The sequence below is a fragment of the Danio rerio genome, chromosome 25 (assembly GCF_049306965.1).
Source record: "Danio rerio strain Tuebingen ecotype United States chromosome 25, GRCz12tu, whole genome shotgun sequence".
NCBI classification, from domain to species: Eukaryota; Metazoa; Chordata; class Actinopteri; order Cypriniformes; family Danionidae; genus Danio; species Danio rerio.
In genome coordinates this window covers 19,598,302-19,618,180 of record NC_133200.1, presented here as the reverse complement: position 1 = coordinate 19,618,180, position 19,879 = coordinate 19,598,302, and the positions used below count along the sequence as shown (strand labels likewise).

Sequence of the window (19,879 nt, the reverse complement as noted above, 5' to 3'; positions counted from 1 at the left end):
AAAATGAATGAATGAATGAACAAACGAATGAATGAATGAATGAATGAATGAATGAATAAAGTATGAAAATACAGTCATTGAGCTCATTAAAAATGTCAAGAATACAGCATTTGTAGCTGTATAAACTGTTTTCTAATGCCTATTACTGTAGAGCTAATGCTTAACAGATAATGAATTAACTATTTGCTAATGCTTAATAGAGGATTCTTGGTGTGTATTAGATATTAATACTGTAAATATATTTTGTTTCATAAACAAAATAGAACAAATCTAAGTAAAAAAATGGCAAAATATATTTAAAAAATGTCCTACAATATTTTTTATATTAGCAATGAGAGCTTTGCTAAGCACTCATTTAAAAAACTTAAAGGCAGATTTTTTAGTATTTAGATTTTTTTAAACCCTCTGATTATAAATAATCAAAAAGTTAAATATAAATAAAATACAACAAATCTAAGTTAAAAAAATAGTAAATAATAAAAGAATATGTTTTAAGAACACAATATTTTATTTATAATAATAATAAATAAAATAAAATATTTTTTAGACAATGTTGACACCACATCTAAAACCTGAAATCTGAAACAAATCTTACTCCTGATAAATAAAAACAAAAGTGATAAAAAACTACAATAAATAAAAACGTGAAGCAAAACAAACTAATATATATTTTACAATTTGCTTTTTAAAATGTTTTTACGATTTAAATTTTTATGCTTATGATTGGCATAAAAAATGTCTTTAAACATCTTAAATTTACTTACAAATTGAAAAAATACAACAACTGAGATCCCAACATCATATTCTTAGAAAGTAAAACAACCCTTCAGTATGAGCTGAAGCTGTTGGAGCAAACCCCTGTTATTTCTTCTTTGCAGGTTAGCTTATAAAACACCAAATTACAGCTCACGTCTGGAACTTTCCTTGGGATAGATGAAGTATGAAAGAAGAAGCAATGTTTGTGAAGGACCGTCCTTTGCTTTTTTTTGCTATGGATACTGTAATAACTGGTGTGCTTCTGCCTTTCAGGGCAAAAGGATGACAGATTGAACTGCGATGACTGTGGTTTGAGTGGGAACAGACAAAAGCTCAGGCCTGAAGGCAATGCAGACGTAAAGACCTCTGTCTGTTCGGCATGTTGGGAAGTGTCAGAAACAGTGGCTCCATCCACACACCTGGACGAACATTTATCATGGTTACGTTGCAATTACAGGCCTCAAAGACAGCCAGTGCTTGTGCTCCATTAGCCATCGGTGGATCACATCATTATTAGCCCTGGGCTTGAAGCGCGGCCGGGGCATCTGGTGGTGCTGGAGACTGTGTCATTATTGTGGTTTTAGTGATTTCAGGATAGTGTGAGTGATATATCTACAACTCACTCACTAATGTCAGTGTTTTGTGGTCTGTTTTAAAAGGCGTGTGTTTAGCAATGTATCACACTGCGTCCTAAATGGCACACTATACACTACGCACTTGTGCACTTACACACTAAACAGCATAGTATTTCTTTTTTTGTACCAACTAAACAAAATTGTTTCCTAGGCGATGTTTGACAGTTGTGGAATAAATGATAAGTGGAAAGTGGCATAATCACTTACGTATGAGAATTTTGCTTTCACAATACAAAATAAGTCAAATAAACCAACCTCAGTGCACACTGTTTTAGAATATAAAGAATATTTCAGTGTAAAAGCACTATGTACACTATTCGTACTACAAAATAGCGTAGAATAGTGTAAATGTATGCGATTTGGGTTATGGGTGGAGATGTCCAAATCCGATCAAGTGATCGGAAATTGGGCCCAATCACGCAGTTTTAAACACGATTGGAATCAAACGTTACCTCCCGATCAGGACTAGAATATATATGTATATGAATATATATTTATGTATTATATTATTTATATCTATAGTTATGTGATGGCACAGAGTAAGACCTCTTTCTTTGCTTCACACAGAAACAGCAACAGTTGCGACATGACATTACTTTGTTGCAGAGACGCTATAGGTTAAATGCCAGCAAAGTAGACCACGGAAGCAGCTTGAAACGGAAATCGCGAGTATGTCTACGGTCTCGAGGTTATCGATTATAAAGTTGATGACGACTACATTGCCATAGCAAAGTGTTAGATATGTAAACTTGGGATTGCCTACATGCCGGGTATTTTAAGTTGAGGTGCTTTTTGTTTTTTTATTAGATTATGTTTTTATATTTACTGTTGCACTAATGTCCAAAAGAGTAGAACTGATGCTATTAATTACTTTGATTGTTCAAGCTTCCTCACAGAAGTGCTCTGTTTGTTAACAGAGTTGTTGAATGTTGTGGTGAATTCAATAAAAATAAGGAAAATCCAGGATCTGTTTCTCCACTTTTCTTTATTATTTATTTATGTATTATAAAAGTATCACATCAGGTTTTGGTATCGGTAGATACTCAAAATCAAATGACTCAGACTTAGACTTGATGGCAAAAAAACCTGATCAGGACATCCCTAGTTTTTTTTTTTTCCTTTTAAATATTAAATTAAATTAAATTAAATTAAATTAAATTAAATTAAATTAAATTAAATTAAATTAAATTAAATTAAATTAAATTAAATTAAATTCAATTCAATTCAATTTAATTAAATTAAAATAAATTTATAATAAACACAGCATGGAAATTGACTTCTAAATAAAGTTGACTTTTAAATTGGTGCAAAAATGACTTCAATACTTAGTGGGATTCAGACCCATATATTAAAATAAACCTGAGATTACAAAAGAGCTTGTTCATGAAAAACTGATCAATCAATCAATCAATCAATCTTCCAGTGCAATGAAATGTAATCAGGGCAATTTAGCCACAATATTGCTTTATTACATGAATAGACGCAGATAATTTTGATGCCACATGAGCAGATTTCAACTTTTATGATGTAGTTTATGTTATAATTTATGATGTAAGGCCAGATGTGCAGGAACGCAACTTTCCAAAATCTCCTTAAATGTGGGAGGGAAATTCCTCATGTCACATATATCTTTTACACACACTAAAAGCAGCCTGGAACTTATAAAAAAAATGTATGTGCATATTTAAATAAAATTTAATTATTAATCAGATATTATTTAAATGTATGTTTTGTTGTATTTATTGATGGAATCCATATCTCTTGCTGAAATGATTACTTACTGTATACAACGCTGTAACGGTAACATGTCAAATAGATAAAGTGAAAAATGTATGTATAACAACAAGCCCTTCCGGCCGCAACCCAGTGCTGGGAAATATCCATACAATCTCACATTCAAACATACACTAATACACTAGGGCTAACTCACCTATGGCGCATGTTTTTGGACTGTGGGGGAACTGGAGAACCCATAGGAAACACACGCAACACAAGGAGAACATGCAAACTCCACACACAAATGCCAACTGTCTTTTTGCTCCACAAATGCAATGTGCAACACACATCCAGAACCCATACAGCTAAAACCTGGCAAGTGTCATGTGTCCCAGAAAGTTTCCAAAATCGCTATAAGCCATAAAAGGATTTTGAGTCCCAGATGCAACCAAGCTAAGCCAGGCTTAATTAAGCCCAGGCATGGCAGAAAATGGCTACAAATGGAGCCGTTATTGCAGGAGGAATGTTATGCACTCTGGGGAAAAAATCCACACAGCGGAGCCTTAATAACCGTGTGAATTACAGCTCATTGTGTATGTAAAAGGAAGTCCTGCTCACAAACACAAGGCAAGGTGTTGAGTTTTTCTCAGCGAGAGCGTGGCGGAGCTGGAGAACTTCCTCAGAGAGAATCAGGGCCACTGGGACTGTTTCTGCACTACAGGCTCTGCTGCTGACCTTTTAATCTGGGACAGTGTAGACAAAACACTGTGGTTTAAGAGGTTTTTATTTTAATGGAAAGAAAACAAATTCAAATTACACTTTATTTTGTAGCACTTTAACTATTTGTTTCTGTAAATTTCAATTGCAATAGTTTTTTAAAGTTATGTTTACTTAAAAGTGTCCAAAAACTTTGTGTTTTTACTCCTCTGAGCCATAAATCTCTTCAGTAAACTGTTACAGCAGTATGAACAGTATTCTCATATCTGTATTCAGATACGAGATATATCATATGGCTCTTTTTACAGAGCTATATATATACTGTATATGTTCATACATAGCATACCTGATCATATACAAAATTTAGTTCCACAAAAAAAAAAAATGTTTCCACCACATTTTCAGAATTATGGAGAGATGAAGCAAAATATTCCCCAAAAATCATCTGTATTAAATTCCAACTCTAATGCAAATTACCACATTTTTAATAAAAAAATCTCATTTGCACATTTAAACAAGCTCATCAGAAAACTTGTTACATGCTTTTATTTTATTTTACAATAGTTGTAATCTGTGTGTCTTTATTTTTATGTAATTTAGAGACATTTTACTCTTCAAACTATTAATGGAAACCCTGTGGCGACCTCTGATAAATAAGAGACTAAGCCAAAGGAAAATGAATGAATTTATGAATAATAATAATAATAAAAGTAATAATAATAATAATAATAATAATAATAATAATAATAATTCCCAGTGATGGGTTGCAGCTGGAGAGGCATCCGTTGTGTAAATCATGTGCTGGATAAGTTGGCGGTTCATTCCGCTGTGGCGACCCCGGATTAATAAAAGGACTAAGCCAAAAAGAAAATGAATGAAGAAATGAATAATAATAATATATTTAGAATAAAGTATTTTAAATTTAATTAAATTAAAATAACTTTTTTTTATTTAAAAAAACTTGTAAAAAAGAAATTTCAATGGTATCTGTTAGTCCCGTCCAGGATTTTGCAGGGAAATGATTTTCATATTTGTGACCTAAAATGACTTTTCTCAAAACTTATACCACTATTTAGCTTAATTCTTCTATTTTGCTGTAAAAATACACAAAAAAAATGTTCTTTTTAGGTCTCAAGAAACTATTAGGCTCACAAAATCCTGGAGGGACTGATCAGTCAACTGGAGAAGAACAATGAGAAGTATAGAGTAGGCCTACTGTATTAGTTAATTTGTGTACTCTGTTCACCTGCAGCATGTTGTTTTTTAAAGGCATGTAAGGCTCTTGAAACTTTCATTTACACAATGACCCACTACTCTTTTGCATTCCATATTTTATCCAACTTCATCGCCCTTCTTTTTTTTTTTAGCATTCTCATTGTCAAGGCCTCTTAAACACTCACCCACTCTCTTTGTCTTTGAAAACCTCTCAAATGGGACAGCTGGACTCGCACTCACCCCTTACCAGGCCTCAAAATGCAGACAAAAGAGGCGAGAAGAAGTTGAGAGGAAAAATGTAAAAAAGGAAAAGGGAGAGAGAGAGAAGGAACGACAGCTGCAGCCGTTCCAAGAAAATGCCATGCGAAGACGTGTCATCGAGGCTCAGTGCTTACTATTAACGTACCATTGGGTTCCTCCGCCACGCTTCCGTGCAGCTGTCACCCTTTCTCTCGCCACTCATTTCTCAAACATTTTTCTTGCCGTATTTACGAAATACCACAAGTCTCTATCTGACACTTCCGTATGCGCTTCTCAATTTTTTTTTGGTGCTCATGCAGGACAGATTCAATATTTGGGTTGGTGCCATTTCTGCACAATAAACATGTTGAGAAATTACTGATAGATTTACCTCGTGTGCTTTTTTCAGATGTTACAGCACTGATCAGAGGTCAAAGGTCACTCAAAGGCAAACAGGAAAAGAGCGTATTTCCCAACCTGCCACGGGCACCTGCATTTTCCTACATTCAGAGCGGTTTTCACTAGTCACGTACTTACATCCTGCCTATTTACATGCACAATAACACAGGGAAATAGTGCTGGCAACTAAAATAATTATTACATTTTAATTTAGATACTGCAAATGTTCACCATTCCTTTTCCCAGACTGAGATTAGTCATCCTTCTAGCAATATGACTTATGCTGAACATGTACAGAAAGTTCTATTTAAATACATGTCAACTGACCTAGGATGTACTTCACCTATGATATTTTTGTCAAAACTTGAGAGACATGAGTCACAAGCATTTCAATTTTTATAGGTAATAATGTCAGCAGCACAAAATGAAATGAATAAAGTCATAAAGTATTTTATGTTATGTTTTTAGGCAGATTAAAAGGGGGAAAAGCATGCATTGTACATTAACATACAGCATACCGTTCTAGTACTGGCAGTGTAGGAATACAGAAGGGTGTTTGCACTAGATATACAAAACTAACCACCAGGCTCATGTACTCTGAAAAGCACACATGCCAGATAATCATACTCCATTTGCCTAAAAATATTTGAACAAATTGAGTAGATGCCTTGTTAAGAAAACTTTTGGCTAAAGTAATGGAGAACTTTATTTGAGCTAGTAGTAGGTGAGCTATCTTCATGCCATCAGAGTAACCCAATTTTAAACAAAATCATGCTGTGGATTAAATATAGGCTAAATTAAAATTACATGACACATGGGGCTGACAGAGATGTATTTTGCTGTTGTACATTATTTACAGAATGCTTCTATTTGTTTCAGATTTTTTTGCATATGGTTGAATATCTATATTTCAGGAGGTAGTTATTGTAATATTGTTCAATAACTATTGTAACAGTAATAATGTTAAACATGCATATTATTGTGTGGTTAGACATCTTTTTGAGAGTGTGTATATGTGTTTGTGGGTGAATTGTGTTGTGTTGTATTTACTTTCTTGTATTGATGGTTTACTGCATTGATGCAGCTGTAGTACTGCACTGCTGTATCTGCCATTTGTGTATATACTTGTGATTTTGAATATTGAAGACCCTCCTGAAAATGAGACGATTCATCTTGAAAGGCTTCTCCTCTTAATGATAATAATAAATTTGTGTATGTTCTTAAAGTCAGCAACATAAAAAAATATGCGGCAAATTTCACAATATACATGTTAAACTAAAAGTTAAATCCACCTTATGCCTCTTCGGGATGGCGGGGAATAAATCTATAATATGTACACTACCTGACAAAAGTCTTGTCGTTAATCCCAGTTGTAAGAGCAACAAATAATAACTTGACTTCTAGTTGATCATTTGGAAAAGTAGCAGAAGGCAGACTTTTCCAATGAATCATCTGTTGATCTGCCTCCCAATCATCCCAAATGCTGCGGAAGACCTATTGGAACCCACATAGATCCAAGATTCTCACAAAAATCAGTGAAGTTTGGTGAAGGAAAAATCATGATTTGGGTTTACATTCAGCATGGGGATGTGAGAGAGATCTGCAGAGTGGATGGCGACATTAACAGCCTGAGGTATTAAGACATTCGTGCTGCCAATTACATTAAAAACCACAGGACTGGGCAAATTCTTCAGCAGGATAGCGCTCCTTCTCATACTTCAGCCTCCACATCAAAATTCCTGAAATTAAAGAAGGTCAAGGTGCTCCAGGATTGCCCAGCCCAGTCACCAGATATATACATTATTGAACATATCTGAGGTAAGCTGGAGGAGGCATTGAAGATGAATCCAAGGAATCTTGATGAACTTCTATTTCAGTTAAGTGGCAAGACTTTTGTCTAAGCAAAGTCAGACAATACTGTCCTAATTAAATAATTAAAAGCCATGATCATATTTTGAAAAAATAAGCGTAATCTAGAGGCCTTTACCTTTCATATAAGACAGGGATGTCCAAAATCGGTCCTGGAGGGCCGGAGTACTGGAGAGTTTAGCTACAACCCTAATCAAACACACATGAAAAGCTAAGCACTTAATACATATACTAGAAACTTCCTGGCAGGTGTGTTGAAGCAAGTTGGAGCTAAACTCTCCATGACACCGGCCCTCCAGGACCAAGCTTGGACACCCCTGATATAAGACACTTCTGATACTAAATGATAAACTAGAAGTCAAGTTATTATTTGTTGTTCGTAAAACTTGAATGGGCCACAGGACTTTTGTCATTGTATATCGCCCATTTTGCATTCTGACAAGCTTTGAACGCTTTTGTTGCTGCCTGGTTTGTAAATCTGCTTCTTTTTGTTCTCCATGTCTCTCCCATTTTCAAAATAAGAGTACAACTTACCTAGTAAGAATAATACAAGCATAGATAAACCTAAAAATATAGAAAAAATATAATTGTTGTAATGTTACAAGGAAACGTTGTGGCAAATCTAACACTGCCTGGAGCATACACATTAATATTCCCATGTAGATTGTTTACTGTAACTAGTACAATTGACCTGTCTTTCACCAGAAATAACTTTCTAATAAACAATTCCAGTTACTGAACTGAGTACTTCTCCCAGTAGTTATAGTAACTATGACAACATTGCTCCCAAACCCCCTGAAACTGGTTGAAATATGCAAACGTAGCCTTTAAATGGAACCGCATGGTTTTAGAACTACAGCGTGGAGAGAAGGCTAATGCTAACATGTCTCACCTGGATGACGCGGCCTTCAGCTGTGCCAAGGCTGACCACAGTGTGGTTTTGGATCGGCACCACAGCTATGGAAGTGAGAAGAACATTCCGGAAGCGGCCATGAAAATAGTCCCGGCGCGGGTTGGTGCTTGTAACTTCTAGCCGATAGCCTCTTTCATGTTTCCCACAGCTGAAGGAATCTCCTACAAACGTCTGACAATGCAAGCAGAAACACATGGAGAAGTTAAACGTGATAGTTTTTTTTTTTTTTTTTACCTGGCATTAAGCTTAAAATACACTACATCGTGCATAGATATATTCTGCAAAAGTCTCATTTTACCAAAGTAATGGTCTCAAGTTCGCCATGCAAGTTGCAATGTGTGGGTTAGATGATTGTGGAAAAGAGGCTTGGGCAACACAGCAGTAAAGCCCTATCTAAGCTCGGTATCTACTGGCTGTTGCAGTTGCATGTTTTCTCCCTTGGTGCTTGGATCATCCGTGCCGCATTCTGACGGCTGTGCTCACAGATGGCAGGAATTCATGGGAAACTGTGAGGAACGCTGGGCTCGCTGCTGCTCTGTTAGAGTGCTGATTGAGGCCAGCTTTGTTTGGCTGGGATCACTACAACCTGTGGAGTTTTGGAAGTTTCAGAGAGCTTCAGATATTAAAGGGGCCTTGTTCAAAACCCTTTTCTAACATGTCTCCCTGAAGTCCACCTGTATTGTAGAAAAACAATCCTAATTAGGCTTAACATAACCCCACACCCTCTTAAAATGACCTTTAATCCATATTTGCTACTTTATTTTTGCTGTATTGCATTTGCACGGTTTAAAGTGGCTGCACAAGTCAGCTCTGAAGATTTTTATTTTGTCATACAAGTTATTTTTCAAAATTTTAATTAAAGTGTTATAAACCCTGAACCAAAACAAGCAGCTATGAGAAGAATTAAAAACATTACAATCAGAGGCAAAAAAGTATATGAATGCCAAACAAAATGACAAAAGTACAATGTTCTTTCAATGACATTAATGAGAGAAGCACTTAATATTAATAATGGGGGAGACATTTTGGGGAATGTTTGGTTTTATCTACCAAATAAACAAAACATTCAACGGCCACTTTATTAGGTACACCTTAATAGTACCAGGTTGGACCCCCTTTTGCCTACAAAACTGCCTTAATCCTTCATGGCATAGATTCAATAAGGTCATGGAGAAATTCCTTTGAAATTTAGGCCCATATTGACATGATAGCATCACAGTTGCTGCAGATTTGTTGGCTGCACATCCATGATGCGAATCTCCCGTTCCACCCCATCCCAAATGTGCTCTGTTGAATTGAGATATGGTGACTGTGGAGGCCATTTGAGTACAGTGAACTCATTGTCATGTTCAAGAAACCAGTTTAAGATGATTCACGCTTTATGATCTGGTGGGTTATCCTGCAGGAAGTAGCCATCAGAAGATGGGTACACTGTGGTCATAAAGCGATAGACTTGGTCAGCAACAATACTCAGGTAGGCTGTGGCATTGACACAATGCTCTTGTGGTACTAATAGGACCAAAGTGTGCCAAGAAAATATCCCTCACACCATTACACCACCACCAGTAGCCTGAACCGTTGATACAAGGCAGGATGGATCAATGCTATCATGTTGTTGACAACAAATTCTGACCCTCCCATTCCAGTGTCGCAGCAGAAATCGAGACTCATCAGAGCAGGCAACGTTTTTCCAATCTTCTATTGTCCAATTTTGGTGAGCCTGTGCGAAATGTACCTCAGTTTTCTGTTCTTAGCTGACAGGAGTGGCACCAGGTGTGGTCTTCTGCTGTTGTAGCCCATCTGCCTCAAGGTTTAACATTCAGAGATGCTCTTCTGCATACCTCGGTTGTAACGAGTGGTTATTTGAGTTACTGTAGCTTTTTTCTGTCAGCTCAAACCAGTCTGGCCATTCTCTTCTGACCAATGGCATCAACAAGGCATTTGCGCTCACAGAACTGCTGCTGACTGGATATTTTCTCTTTTTCTGACCATTCTCTGTAAATCCTAGGGATGGTTGTATGTGAAAATCCCTGTAGATCACCAAATTCTGAAATACCAGACCAACCAGTCTGGCACCAACAACCATGCCACGTTCAAAGTCACTTAAATCATCTTTATTCTCCATTCTGATGTTCAGTTTGAACTGCAGCAGATCGACTTGACCATGTCTACATGCCCATGTGATTGGCTGATAATAAATTTGCATTAACAAGCAGTTTTACAGGTGTACCTAATAAAGCAACCGGTAAGTGTGTATCTCATGTTTAATGCAAAACATGCACATACATTCAAAATACATAAGTATTTTGAGAGTTGACTGATGTCATATGCAGTGATTCATATGGAGTGGGTGGAGGTAAGGATCTCTTTTTACTTCTTTGATAACAGAACCCTCTCTTTTTTTTTTCTTTGGTGAACAATTATGGGTAAATATAGCTTTTCTGAATAAATTCAGCAATTAAAGAAATTTTTTTTTTATTAAAAATAATTTATGCACACATATGGGTTTGATTAAACCATATCTAATCGATTAACAGTGTTGGTGTTTATCAATTGATTTTTAAACATCAATTCCCCTGTGGAGAAAATGAATGTTTTACTTCCAGAAACTGTTGCGCTCTATTGTACAATGATCTCCTGTTATGATTGGCTAACTGTACCAGCATAGGTCGTTTTGTCATTCATCAGGGCAGGCCAAGCTGATGAAACTAAATAGTCACTAAGGGAAGAAATGAATGTGATGATTTCTGCACACAACATCAATGTATTACTTCAAAATGAAAACATAAAATCCTCTTTTTTCTGATATGTCTCCTTTAAGATAACATTTTAAGACAGCTTTTTCAACATTCGTGCCCAAGCATTTTTCATTATAGCGATGAGCTGACAGAATGAAAATCACTCCCTGACATTAGATACTCCCTGACACAATATTTACGCTCACTTATTACACTATATTTATAATAATGCACTGTATTTATAATAATACGCTTTTTTCTTTTCTGTTTAACCTCCTTCACTACAGCACACATACACCTGGTAAAAAGTTGGCATAAAAAAGTTACAAGCCATGAAACAAAATTAAGTGAAATAAAACGTAACTCCTGTCTGATGTGCAATTCCTCTGTGCTCAGTTAGACTGTCTTGTGCTTAAGGGACACCAAGTCATGTTTTATTGCATCTTCAGCAGCTGGTCGGCCATTAACAACAAACACTGAAGAGTTGATTTAGAGTAGAAGTTGAATATAACTCTTGAATATAACTCTGATACACTTAGATATTGCTTGACACTATTAGTAGGTTGGACATGTTGTCCAAGGAGAGAACCCTGCTCTAAGATAATTGAGCCCAGGGCTCCTGTCTGGTCAATTAGCAAGTAAGTGGGTCCGAGTTCAGGTAAGTCTCGAGAGCTCCCCCTGGTAAAGGAGGAAAAGGAGGAGATGGGATGGAAAAGAGGATTCTTCCAAAATGAAGATAAAGGAGTAGGGGCGAAATCAGTAAATTTATTGTAGCCTTTGATCAATCTGATTGCATTATTGCTGATTACGAATGAGGGACAAACCACGATCAATCGTATCACATGCTCCTCTAGAGATTAGTATGTAAAACTTCACTTAAAAACCAAACTGACCATGTTTTCAAGACACATTTTTTTGTATTTTGATGTTTAAAGCTGCTTAATCTAAAGCAATCTACTGAATACAATTTTATAAACAAGCATTATATAACTTTTTTGGACTGGAGTGCTAAATTGCAGAGCCTAAGCAAACATACATTACACACCATTATAAAGAAACACTTTCTTAACAGCTGATTTCTCACCACTGTTGTTTTGTGTCTATTTATTTTGTTAATAAATAGAAAGTTATGTGGTATATGGTATAATGATGATGTAGCAGCATAATTTACCATTGTGACACAATATCCTACAAAAATGTTTTTATGATATTTTAAATTTCTGTATTAATTATTTAAAGATTGTTTGAGCTTTAAGTACTGCAATACAATAGAATAATACTTGAAGACAAAACAAATGTCTTGGTTAATAAGAAGTATAAGCGTTCAGTATAAGAGGAAATGTCAGGCATAGGGAAGCCTTGTGAAACTGACCAGAGAATGAGGTGGGCCCCAAAAGTAAATAAAAATTTGATATCCCCTGTCCTAAATATCTCCTTTAGTGTTCAGCAATGCCATAAAGGTGAGCAAATAATCCCTAATTTGCATTGTTGAGTTACCTATCCCTCTAATTATTATAGTTTATCCAAGTTAGTGTTTAGCTCAATGACCAAAAAAGCAACGGGCACCTGCAGGCCTCACTGTGGTCAAACTCAAAGGGTCACGTACCCTAGTATGAAAGTAAAGAAGACATTAATAATTAATGAAACCAGACCCTGGCACCACAGGCCATGACTAAAAAACCCTGTTGGAGTATAGAGAACAGGCGATTAATGATTAACACCGCATTTACTCAAACCCCTCTACGGTTTCCCAGCATGGTGACGAAAACAGTAAAAAACACACCCATGAAAAAAAGAAATCACAAAAGGCCCAAAAACGAAACTCCATCCCGTGCCAGAAAATGTCTCACTCTTTCAACCCCTCGATGTGAGTAAGTCGCATGAGTCAGTGTGTTATCTGTGGTTGCCGCTTCATTTTGAGGACATGTCTCAAAGGGCTGCTTTGAAGATGCGGAGAACAATACAGGTAGACGATAAATCAGGCCGAATGAGCTCTCATTACAGGCCTGAGCTGCTTGGCTCAGAGGCACAGAATCGGTATACAGGTGGAAAAGTCAGTGTATATGAAGGGGGATTACATGCCAGCTTATCCAGTCCCCTTCAGGAAAAGAAGAACGTCTTTGGGCTTCCATTGAGGGAGCGACAGAACAAGGATGAGTGAGACACATGTTGCATGAGATGGCCAAGACGTCTTTGATGTGCCTTTAGCAGAGCGTGTTTGCTTTTTGGAGTTATATAAGCCCACAGTGATCCATCATAATGGCTGAGCTACCACGTATATCTAAAAAGGAATTGCGTAAGCATGCGTAAAAAAGCACAGTGATTTGATTGTGTGGATTGATTCAACGGGCCTGACCCATCACCAGCTGAGCGCACCCTTGTTTTAGAGAGAGCGCTTATTTTCCTAGCAAATAAACTTCACGTTTCGCGGTGTGTTTGGAGAGGAAGACATTCCGCCGCTTAGCTCACGGTATTTTGAGGATCAAGGCTAGAAATTGAAAAACCTGCGCAGTGTTTTGACAAGCTTGGTTTGCTCTGATCCTGGGGCTCCTCCAGCAGCCGGGAGTCTCGCAGGGCTGTTGAACGTTTGCTCTCTGTATTTTCTGCTTCACTTGTTAAAGAGCTGTTCAGGGTTCAATACAAGTTAAACTTAATCAACAGCATTTGTGGTGTACCGTAATGTTTACAGCGTGCTGCAGGGATGACATGTTGTTGTAGGCCAATCCCAAAGTTTGCATTCCCCTAATTCCTTCCACAAAAAAATGAAGAAAACAAGGGGGAAAACAAGGAGAATTATGAGAAAATAAAAGTTTTTGATTCTCACAAGTTTTAATGAAGGTGGACATACAATTTGCAAAAGTAAACCACCAAATAAATCAACAACTAAACTTCTGGCAAATCTTTTAATCTTTATTTAAAAATCTACTAGTTGAGAAGGAGTAGTTAATAGTTAATAGCTCAACATGCTTGAGTTTTAAAGAAAAAGAGGCTGTAAATAGAGCATTTTTCATCAGTTATTTAATCTCACCAACACTCACTATTTTTAGTGCTTTAAGGGGCCACAATTTTCCCGTATAAATGAACTCAGTAAATAATATGAAGGTTGTGTTTTTTTTGTCTATAATATGCTGTGGCTGTTTCTTTCTATCAAATACAAATTAAAAACCAAATCGTTTCTTAATAGACACTGATCTCAATATGCACACCTAGCAACGAAAAACACTGCAAGTGAGAGATTACAAACATCTTCAGTTTGCATTTTCAAGTCATCGTAATACAGTTGTTTTGCAAACTAGCAGAAGAACAAAATATAATTTTTTTTGTTTATTTTAAGTTGAAAGCGACATTATAAAAACGCCTCTTTAGCCACTTATTGGCAATGTAAAAACTTGATAGGGAACTAAAAGGGTAAAAATGCTAACTCATTTTAGTTATTTGGACTTATTCATGCAACACGCTAACATTTAATTTTAAGGGGACTTGTAAGACTTAATCACATTTGTGATTAAACTTGTATTAAGACAATGTTGTAGGATTGATTTTATTATTTGACTTTGTTATTATTATTACTTTAAAATATTTTTATAAATAATTATCACACTATATCTTTAAACATTTACATACTAGCATTTTTTTTTTATTTCTTTTAAAGAAAAAGGAGGAACAAATCAAAACATTTCCCATGACAAAATTGCTGTCAAATAAAGTTAACTGAAACTGAACCAAGAATATTACTTCATGTGAGTACTTCTGAGTATTATTTCAAATGATGCAACTATTTCAAATACATTTTTTCCTATCCTGAGGTCTCTATAATCCTGGACCAGGTTGTGTCCTCAGCAGCTGCTGTGGTGGTCATGGAGAAGTGGAGCACATGATTTCTGTAAGACCTTAGTGACAAATGAGTCTTTGCATTGAACTCGTGGGCCAGCCTGATCACCCACCGGTAACCTACACACCTGCAGCTTCTCTACGATGGACGTCCAGCATTCTCCAGCCTCCAGTGCCTAGACTGCAGCTCTGCACAAGAAGTTTGGCCAGATGAGATATAGTCGTGCAAAACTGAACCTGGTTTCTTTTAAAGTTTGTTTTTCTTCACTTTCGTCAATTGGTAAAGTTTGTTCCTCGCCACTGGCTTGCTTGGTTTGGGACTTGTTGAGCTGCACATTTAAACCACACTGAACTGAACTAAACTGAACTTAAACTATCAAAACTGGACTCACACAAGTTCAATTCACTAGTACTTCTAAGTTAAGTTGCTTTGAAGAAATTAGCATTGTAAAAGCGCTACAGAAATAAAAATGCAATTTTTAGAAAAAAGCAGAAAATAGCACCAGACAAAAAAAAAGCAGCAGGGACAGTTCATAACGCCTCTTAATTTAAAGAGAGAATGTTTTATCCTAATAAAATCATTTTAAAATGCATATAAATTGCATTTTGTAACTTTACAATTTAAACCTCTATTTACCTCCCCTATTTAATTGCCATCTTTTTGCATATTTAAAAGAAAAGGAAGAACAAATTGGAAAATGTTCTCCATCATACAAGTGCTGTCATTTAAGGTAAACTTGTATCGAACCTGAAATATTACTTCATACCAGTGTCTATTGTGTATTATTTCAAAGAATGAAAAAAGAAAAATCCACATTAATGGCAGAGACAGTGCATGGGTCCTCTTTGACACATTAAGCAGCTCTCATTGTGTGGGGCACAATGCTGAGGTTATTGGGTTACCGAGCCCCACCTTCGGTGCTTCATAACTTCGTGGCCTTTGGCGTCACCTCTGAAAGGCTTGATATAAGTGAAAGGAGATCTGAATGACCAAATGTCACCTTCACACACTTTTTTGTTAACCCTCGGGCTCTGGTACACTTGCAAATACGTGAAGATTTCTGGAACGTTGCTGTCCCACGCTGCCTTCCTTCAGCTGCTTCTTGACAAAAATAATGTGATCTTTGACCTCACTAATGTTCTATACGTTTATTTGCATGTGTGTTGTTAACGTTGTGCTCCACCTGTGCATTTATAAGGCACGTTGCAAAGCAACCTGATTCTGGTGTTTATGTGCCTTTCTTGGATTACTGGGTCGCGAGGGTCAGTAGTCTGGGGAGAATTAGAGAAGCTGACAATAATGTGGGATTAGAGGCTGGCAGTATTGGTGCCTGTCTGCTGGTGTGTTAATACCTGTGGATTTCTCCACAAACATTTGAAGAGCCTATTGTAGAGTTGTCAATTTTACTTTGATAAATTGTGGTATGACATAATGAGACATAACTGTGCTCCTTTAAATGCGTGAAGGTTTATTTACTTATCAGCTGAATGTGTGTAAATGAACAGAGTGCCATGCATTACTCTGAAAACAGTTTTATATACCTTTTAATGGTGTTTGATGGTTTAACATTGAAAATATGCTATGAAAATATTAGTTTGTTATTTAACATTTATACTAAAAAAAGTTTTGATTAAATTTTTAACTTTCATATATACTTGATTTTACTATTTATTTTACTTTACAGCTTTTACTAATGACATCTTTTCCGCTAAAAATAATTAAAATCACCCCAAAATCCAATCCAGCTGGATTTTAATATTAAACAATTGTAGTTTTTAATTTTAATTTTTATTTCTTGTTATTTTAGTGTGGATTATGGTTTACAGTTTCACTTGCCTGAATCATTAATTAAATCTTTCCTAATATACCTAATTTATTGGAAATATCAGTATTGTTGTATAGATCACAGTTTATACAACAGTTCTGTCTGGTTATCGACTATGATTGGCAGATAGCAGTGTGATATTCGGCAATATCAGAACTCCTACAGCCACCTTACCCTTCTGTATTACTCCGCCCACATAGAGTGTCAGCAGATCAATAAACTCGCTATGCAGTTTGACAAATATTGCAGCTGTTGGACAACATAATGTACTTTTGAGGCTTCTTTAAGCAAGAAAGTAGTTGTTTAGATTGCAACTATGCAGTTTATTTATAAGAATATTGCCTATTTTGAATATTTAAAATTTCGAGATGCAGCACCATCCACAAGATGGTGACAGACCACATAATAAGCCCTCAAAAAGGAGGAAAAGCTCAGCATAGTTTTAAACTACAGCTGATCAAATCATTATTAAACTGGTAAGTAATTTTCTTTTCTATATGCTTGATCATACCGTCGAACTGTTGTGTAAACACAATAGCACATTTGTAGAAGTGCGTTATGGCTGTGGGGCACTAAGGTACCAGGGCAACGCACACCTCCCACCAGTGCCGATATACAGTCATATCGCACTGCTACTTAAGTGATATTGCTTTTATATAAAGCACAGAAAGCATCTTAGTATGATTTCATATATTTAAAATAACATGCAGTCCTACCTTATAATTTAAACTATTGTTTTTTGGTTACTGTTATCATATTTACTAAAGATCCTATTTATTTCCAATTCAATACTTTACCTCATTTTCACTTTTCTTCTCATGTTGGTTTACACTGTAAAAAAAACCTGCCATAATTTTCCAGGAATTTACTTAAAAAATTATGAAAGAATTCCTAAAAATAAATTATGTTTTGTTTTTTTACAGCAAACTAAAGTATTTCATTATTTACAGCCTTAATGCACTGTTGTTTTGACATAACATCTACACATTGCACCCCTGTTAAAATGCAAGCAAAATCATGTGGTGATGAGAAGGTCACGCGATGAACCAATAATCTTTTCAAACAGTAGACTCTATTGGATTATTAAAGTAATTCAATAAACATTATTTAATCAAAATGTACAAATAGATGTAACATAAACTCTAATCAACATGACTGAACTAAAAACAACCATGGTGATGTTAGCAAAAAATGTAAAAATAGAATTCTATGCAAGTCGATCCATGGTTATTCACTATAAACATTAGGGAAAAGATTTAGCATTTCAAACTGTAGCATTGCTATATTTTTTCCTAGTAAAATCATAGCCATTACCTTACATTCCTCACTTTTTAGTCTTTATGTTTCCTTGTTGCTATACATTTTCACATGTCTCACCCTTTACCTCTCAACATTCTCTCTCTATCCAGCAGCAGTCAACTGATCTGTCAGTAGGGGACTTTGTTCCTCGCTCGGGTTTCCAGCTAAGAAACAATACACTGCCCAGCACAACCGCATGTATGTTTGCTAAAAAATTAATCAGATCATTCAACTACTCATATTAAAGTCCCTGCACATCTACTGAACATAAACTTGCTGCTGCACGTTTCAAGATATTTTACCATGATTAATACGCCTGGAAAAAAACAGTGATTTCTGAATAAAGTCATTACTCAAACCAAAATCAAGATCAAAATGCAATTAATCAAAGAGATTTCTTAAAACAACAGGGCAGCTTAGTTGATTTTTCAGAGTAATTGAGCCATAAAGTGTAGAGTGGGCTAACGGTCCACAATTTACACTAGCAAAAACAGCAAAAGCTAAACATAAGTGAAAGAGAGCTTTCATTCTATTGACATACACTGAAACATTGTGCTTATAAGCTGTGCTCATCCATTCAATTAGATAAACAGACATAAGCAAACTGCGGATAATTTAGTGTGGAGTCCATTCCGGAGGCCCAGAGGTCTGTCATTATTTACTCATGCAACATGGATCTATTCAAAGCATTAGCTGGAACACCCATTCGTTAAAGCAGACAAGATGAGCAGGCTCAAAACATCACTCTCTGCCACAGTCTGCAAGCACGCTGGAGTTAAAAACCTCCAGCCTTATGAAGCATGGATCTGATAAAAGGCTAAAGAGCGCGGCTTTAAAACCACGAAGCGTTGAGACCGTTTAAAAGATCAAATCCAGCCCTTTATGACAGGCAGAGCATTCAAATGCCTGGTTTCCAGTTGGCCAGAATAATCAATTCCAATCTTGACTGTAAAGGCTTGGCAGGGCCTGCTTTTCTGTGATGATCTTACGCTTTTTTACATGTCAGAGGGAGCAAAACGTGCCTCTGACAGGACTGATCAAACACAAGAGTCTTACCATTTAAAGAGTTTTGCAGATTCTCTGTTCCTAATTTCAGCTACAGTATTTATTTCCACACATGGTATTCTGCAAAAAAAATTGTTATGGTACAAACAAATTGCTGAGAATGTGACCCCGAAGTACAGAAAAATTAGCTGTTAATTTACTTACTTCCATGCCATTCAAGATGTAGGTGTAGTTTTTATTAGTAGGGCGAAAATGTGATTTTTAGCTGAAATTGTGGTCTTCGGTAACTAAAGGAATGCAAAGCAAAAGCTACAGGCATTTGAGACCCCAAAAATAAAAAATATAAAACCAAAACAAAATTATATCTGTGACTCCTGATGATACGAGATATTTTAAGACAAAATATTTGGTCGGTACAAGAAAAAACTATTTTCCTCTCCAAATGCACAAAACATTTACTTCTATACACTCCATGTTTCTGGAAAACATTGTGATTCTGAGTGTGTTCCACACATGTGAGTAAGCTTACTTAGACTTGGCTTCTACACTCAATGACCACTTTGGACACATGTCCTACTGTTCGCTAACGTAAATTTCTTATCAGCCAATAACATGGCAGCAACTCAATGCATTTAGGCATGTAGACATTGTTAAGACGATCTGCTGCAGTTCAAACCGAGCATCAAAATGGGAAAGAAGGGTAATTTAAGAGACTTTGAA

At 36.2% G+C, this 19,879-nt stretch overlaps 1 protein-coding gene across 3 annotated transcripts in view; it reads right to left on the bottom strand.

Moving 5' to 3' along the window:
* Positions 1-19,879, bottom strand: part of met (MET proto-oncogene, receptor tyrosine kinase) — a 98,183-nt gene that overhangs the window by 60,613 nt on the left and 17,691 nt on the right. For all 3 annotated transcript variants that reach the window (XM_005162994.6, XM_073941648.1, NM_001007124.1), the window contains 1 exon segment: positions 8,440-8,631. In XM_005162994.6, the coding sequence (XP_005163051.1) occupies positions 8,440-8,631 (192 nt within the window).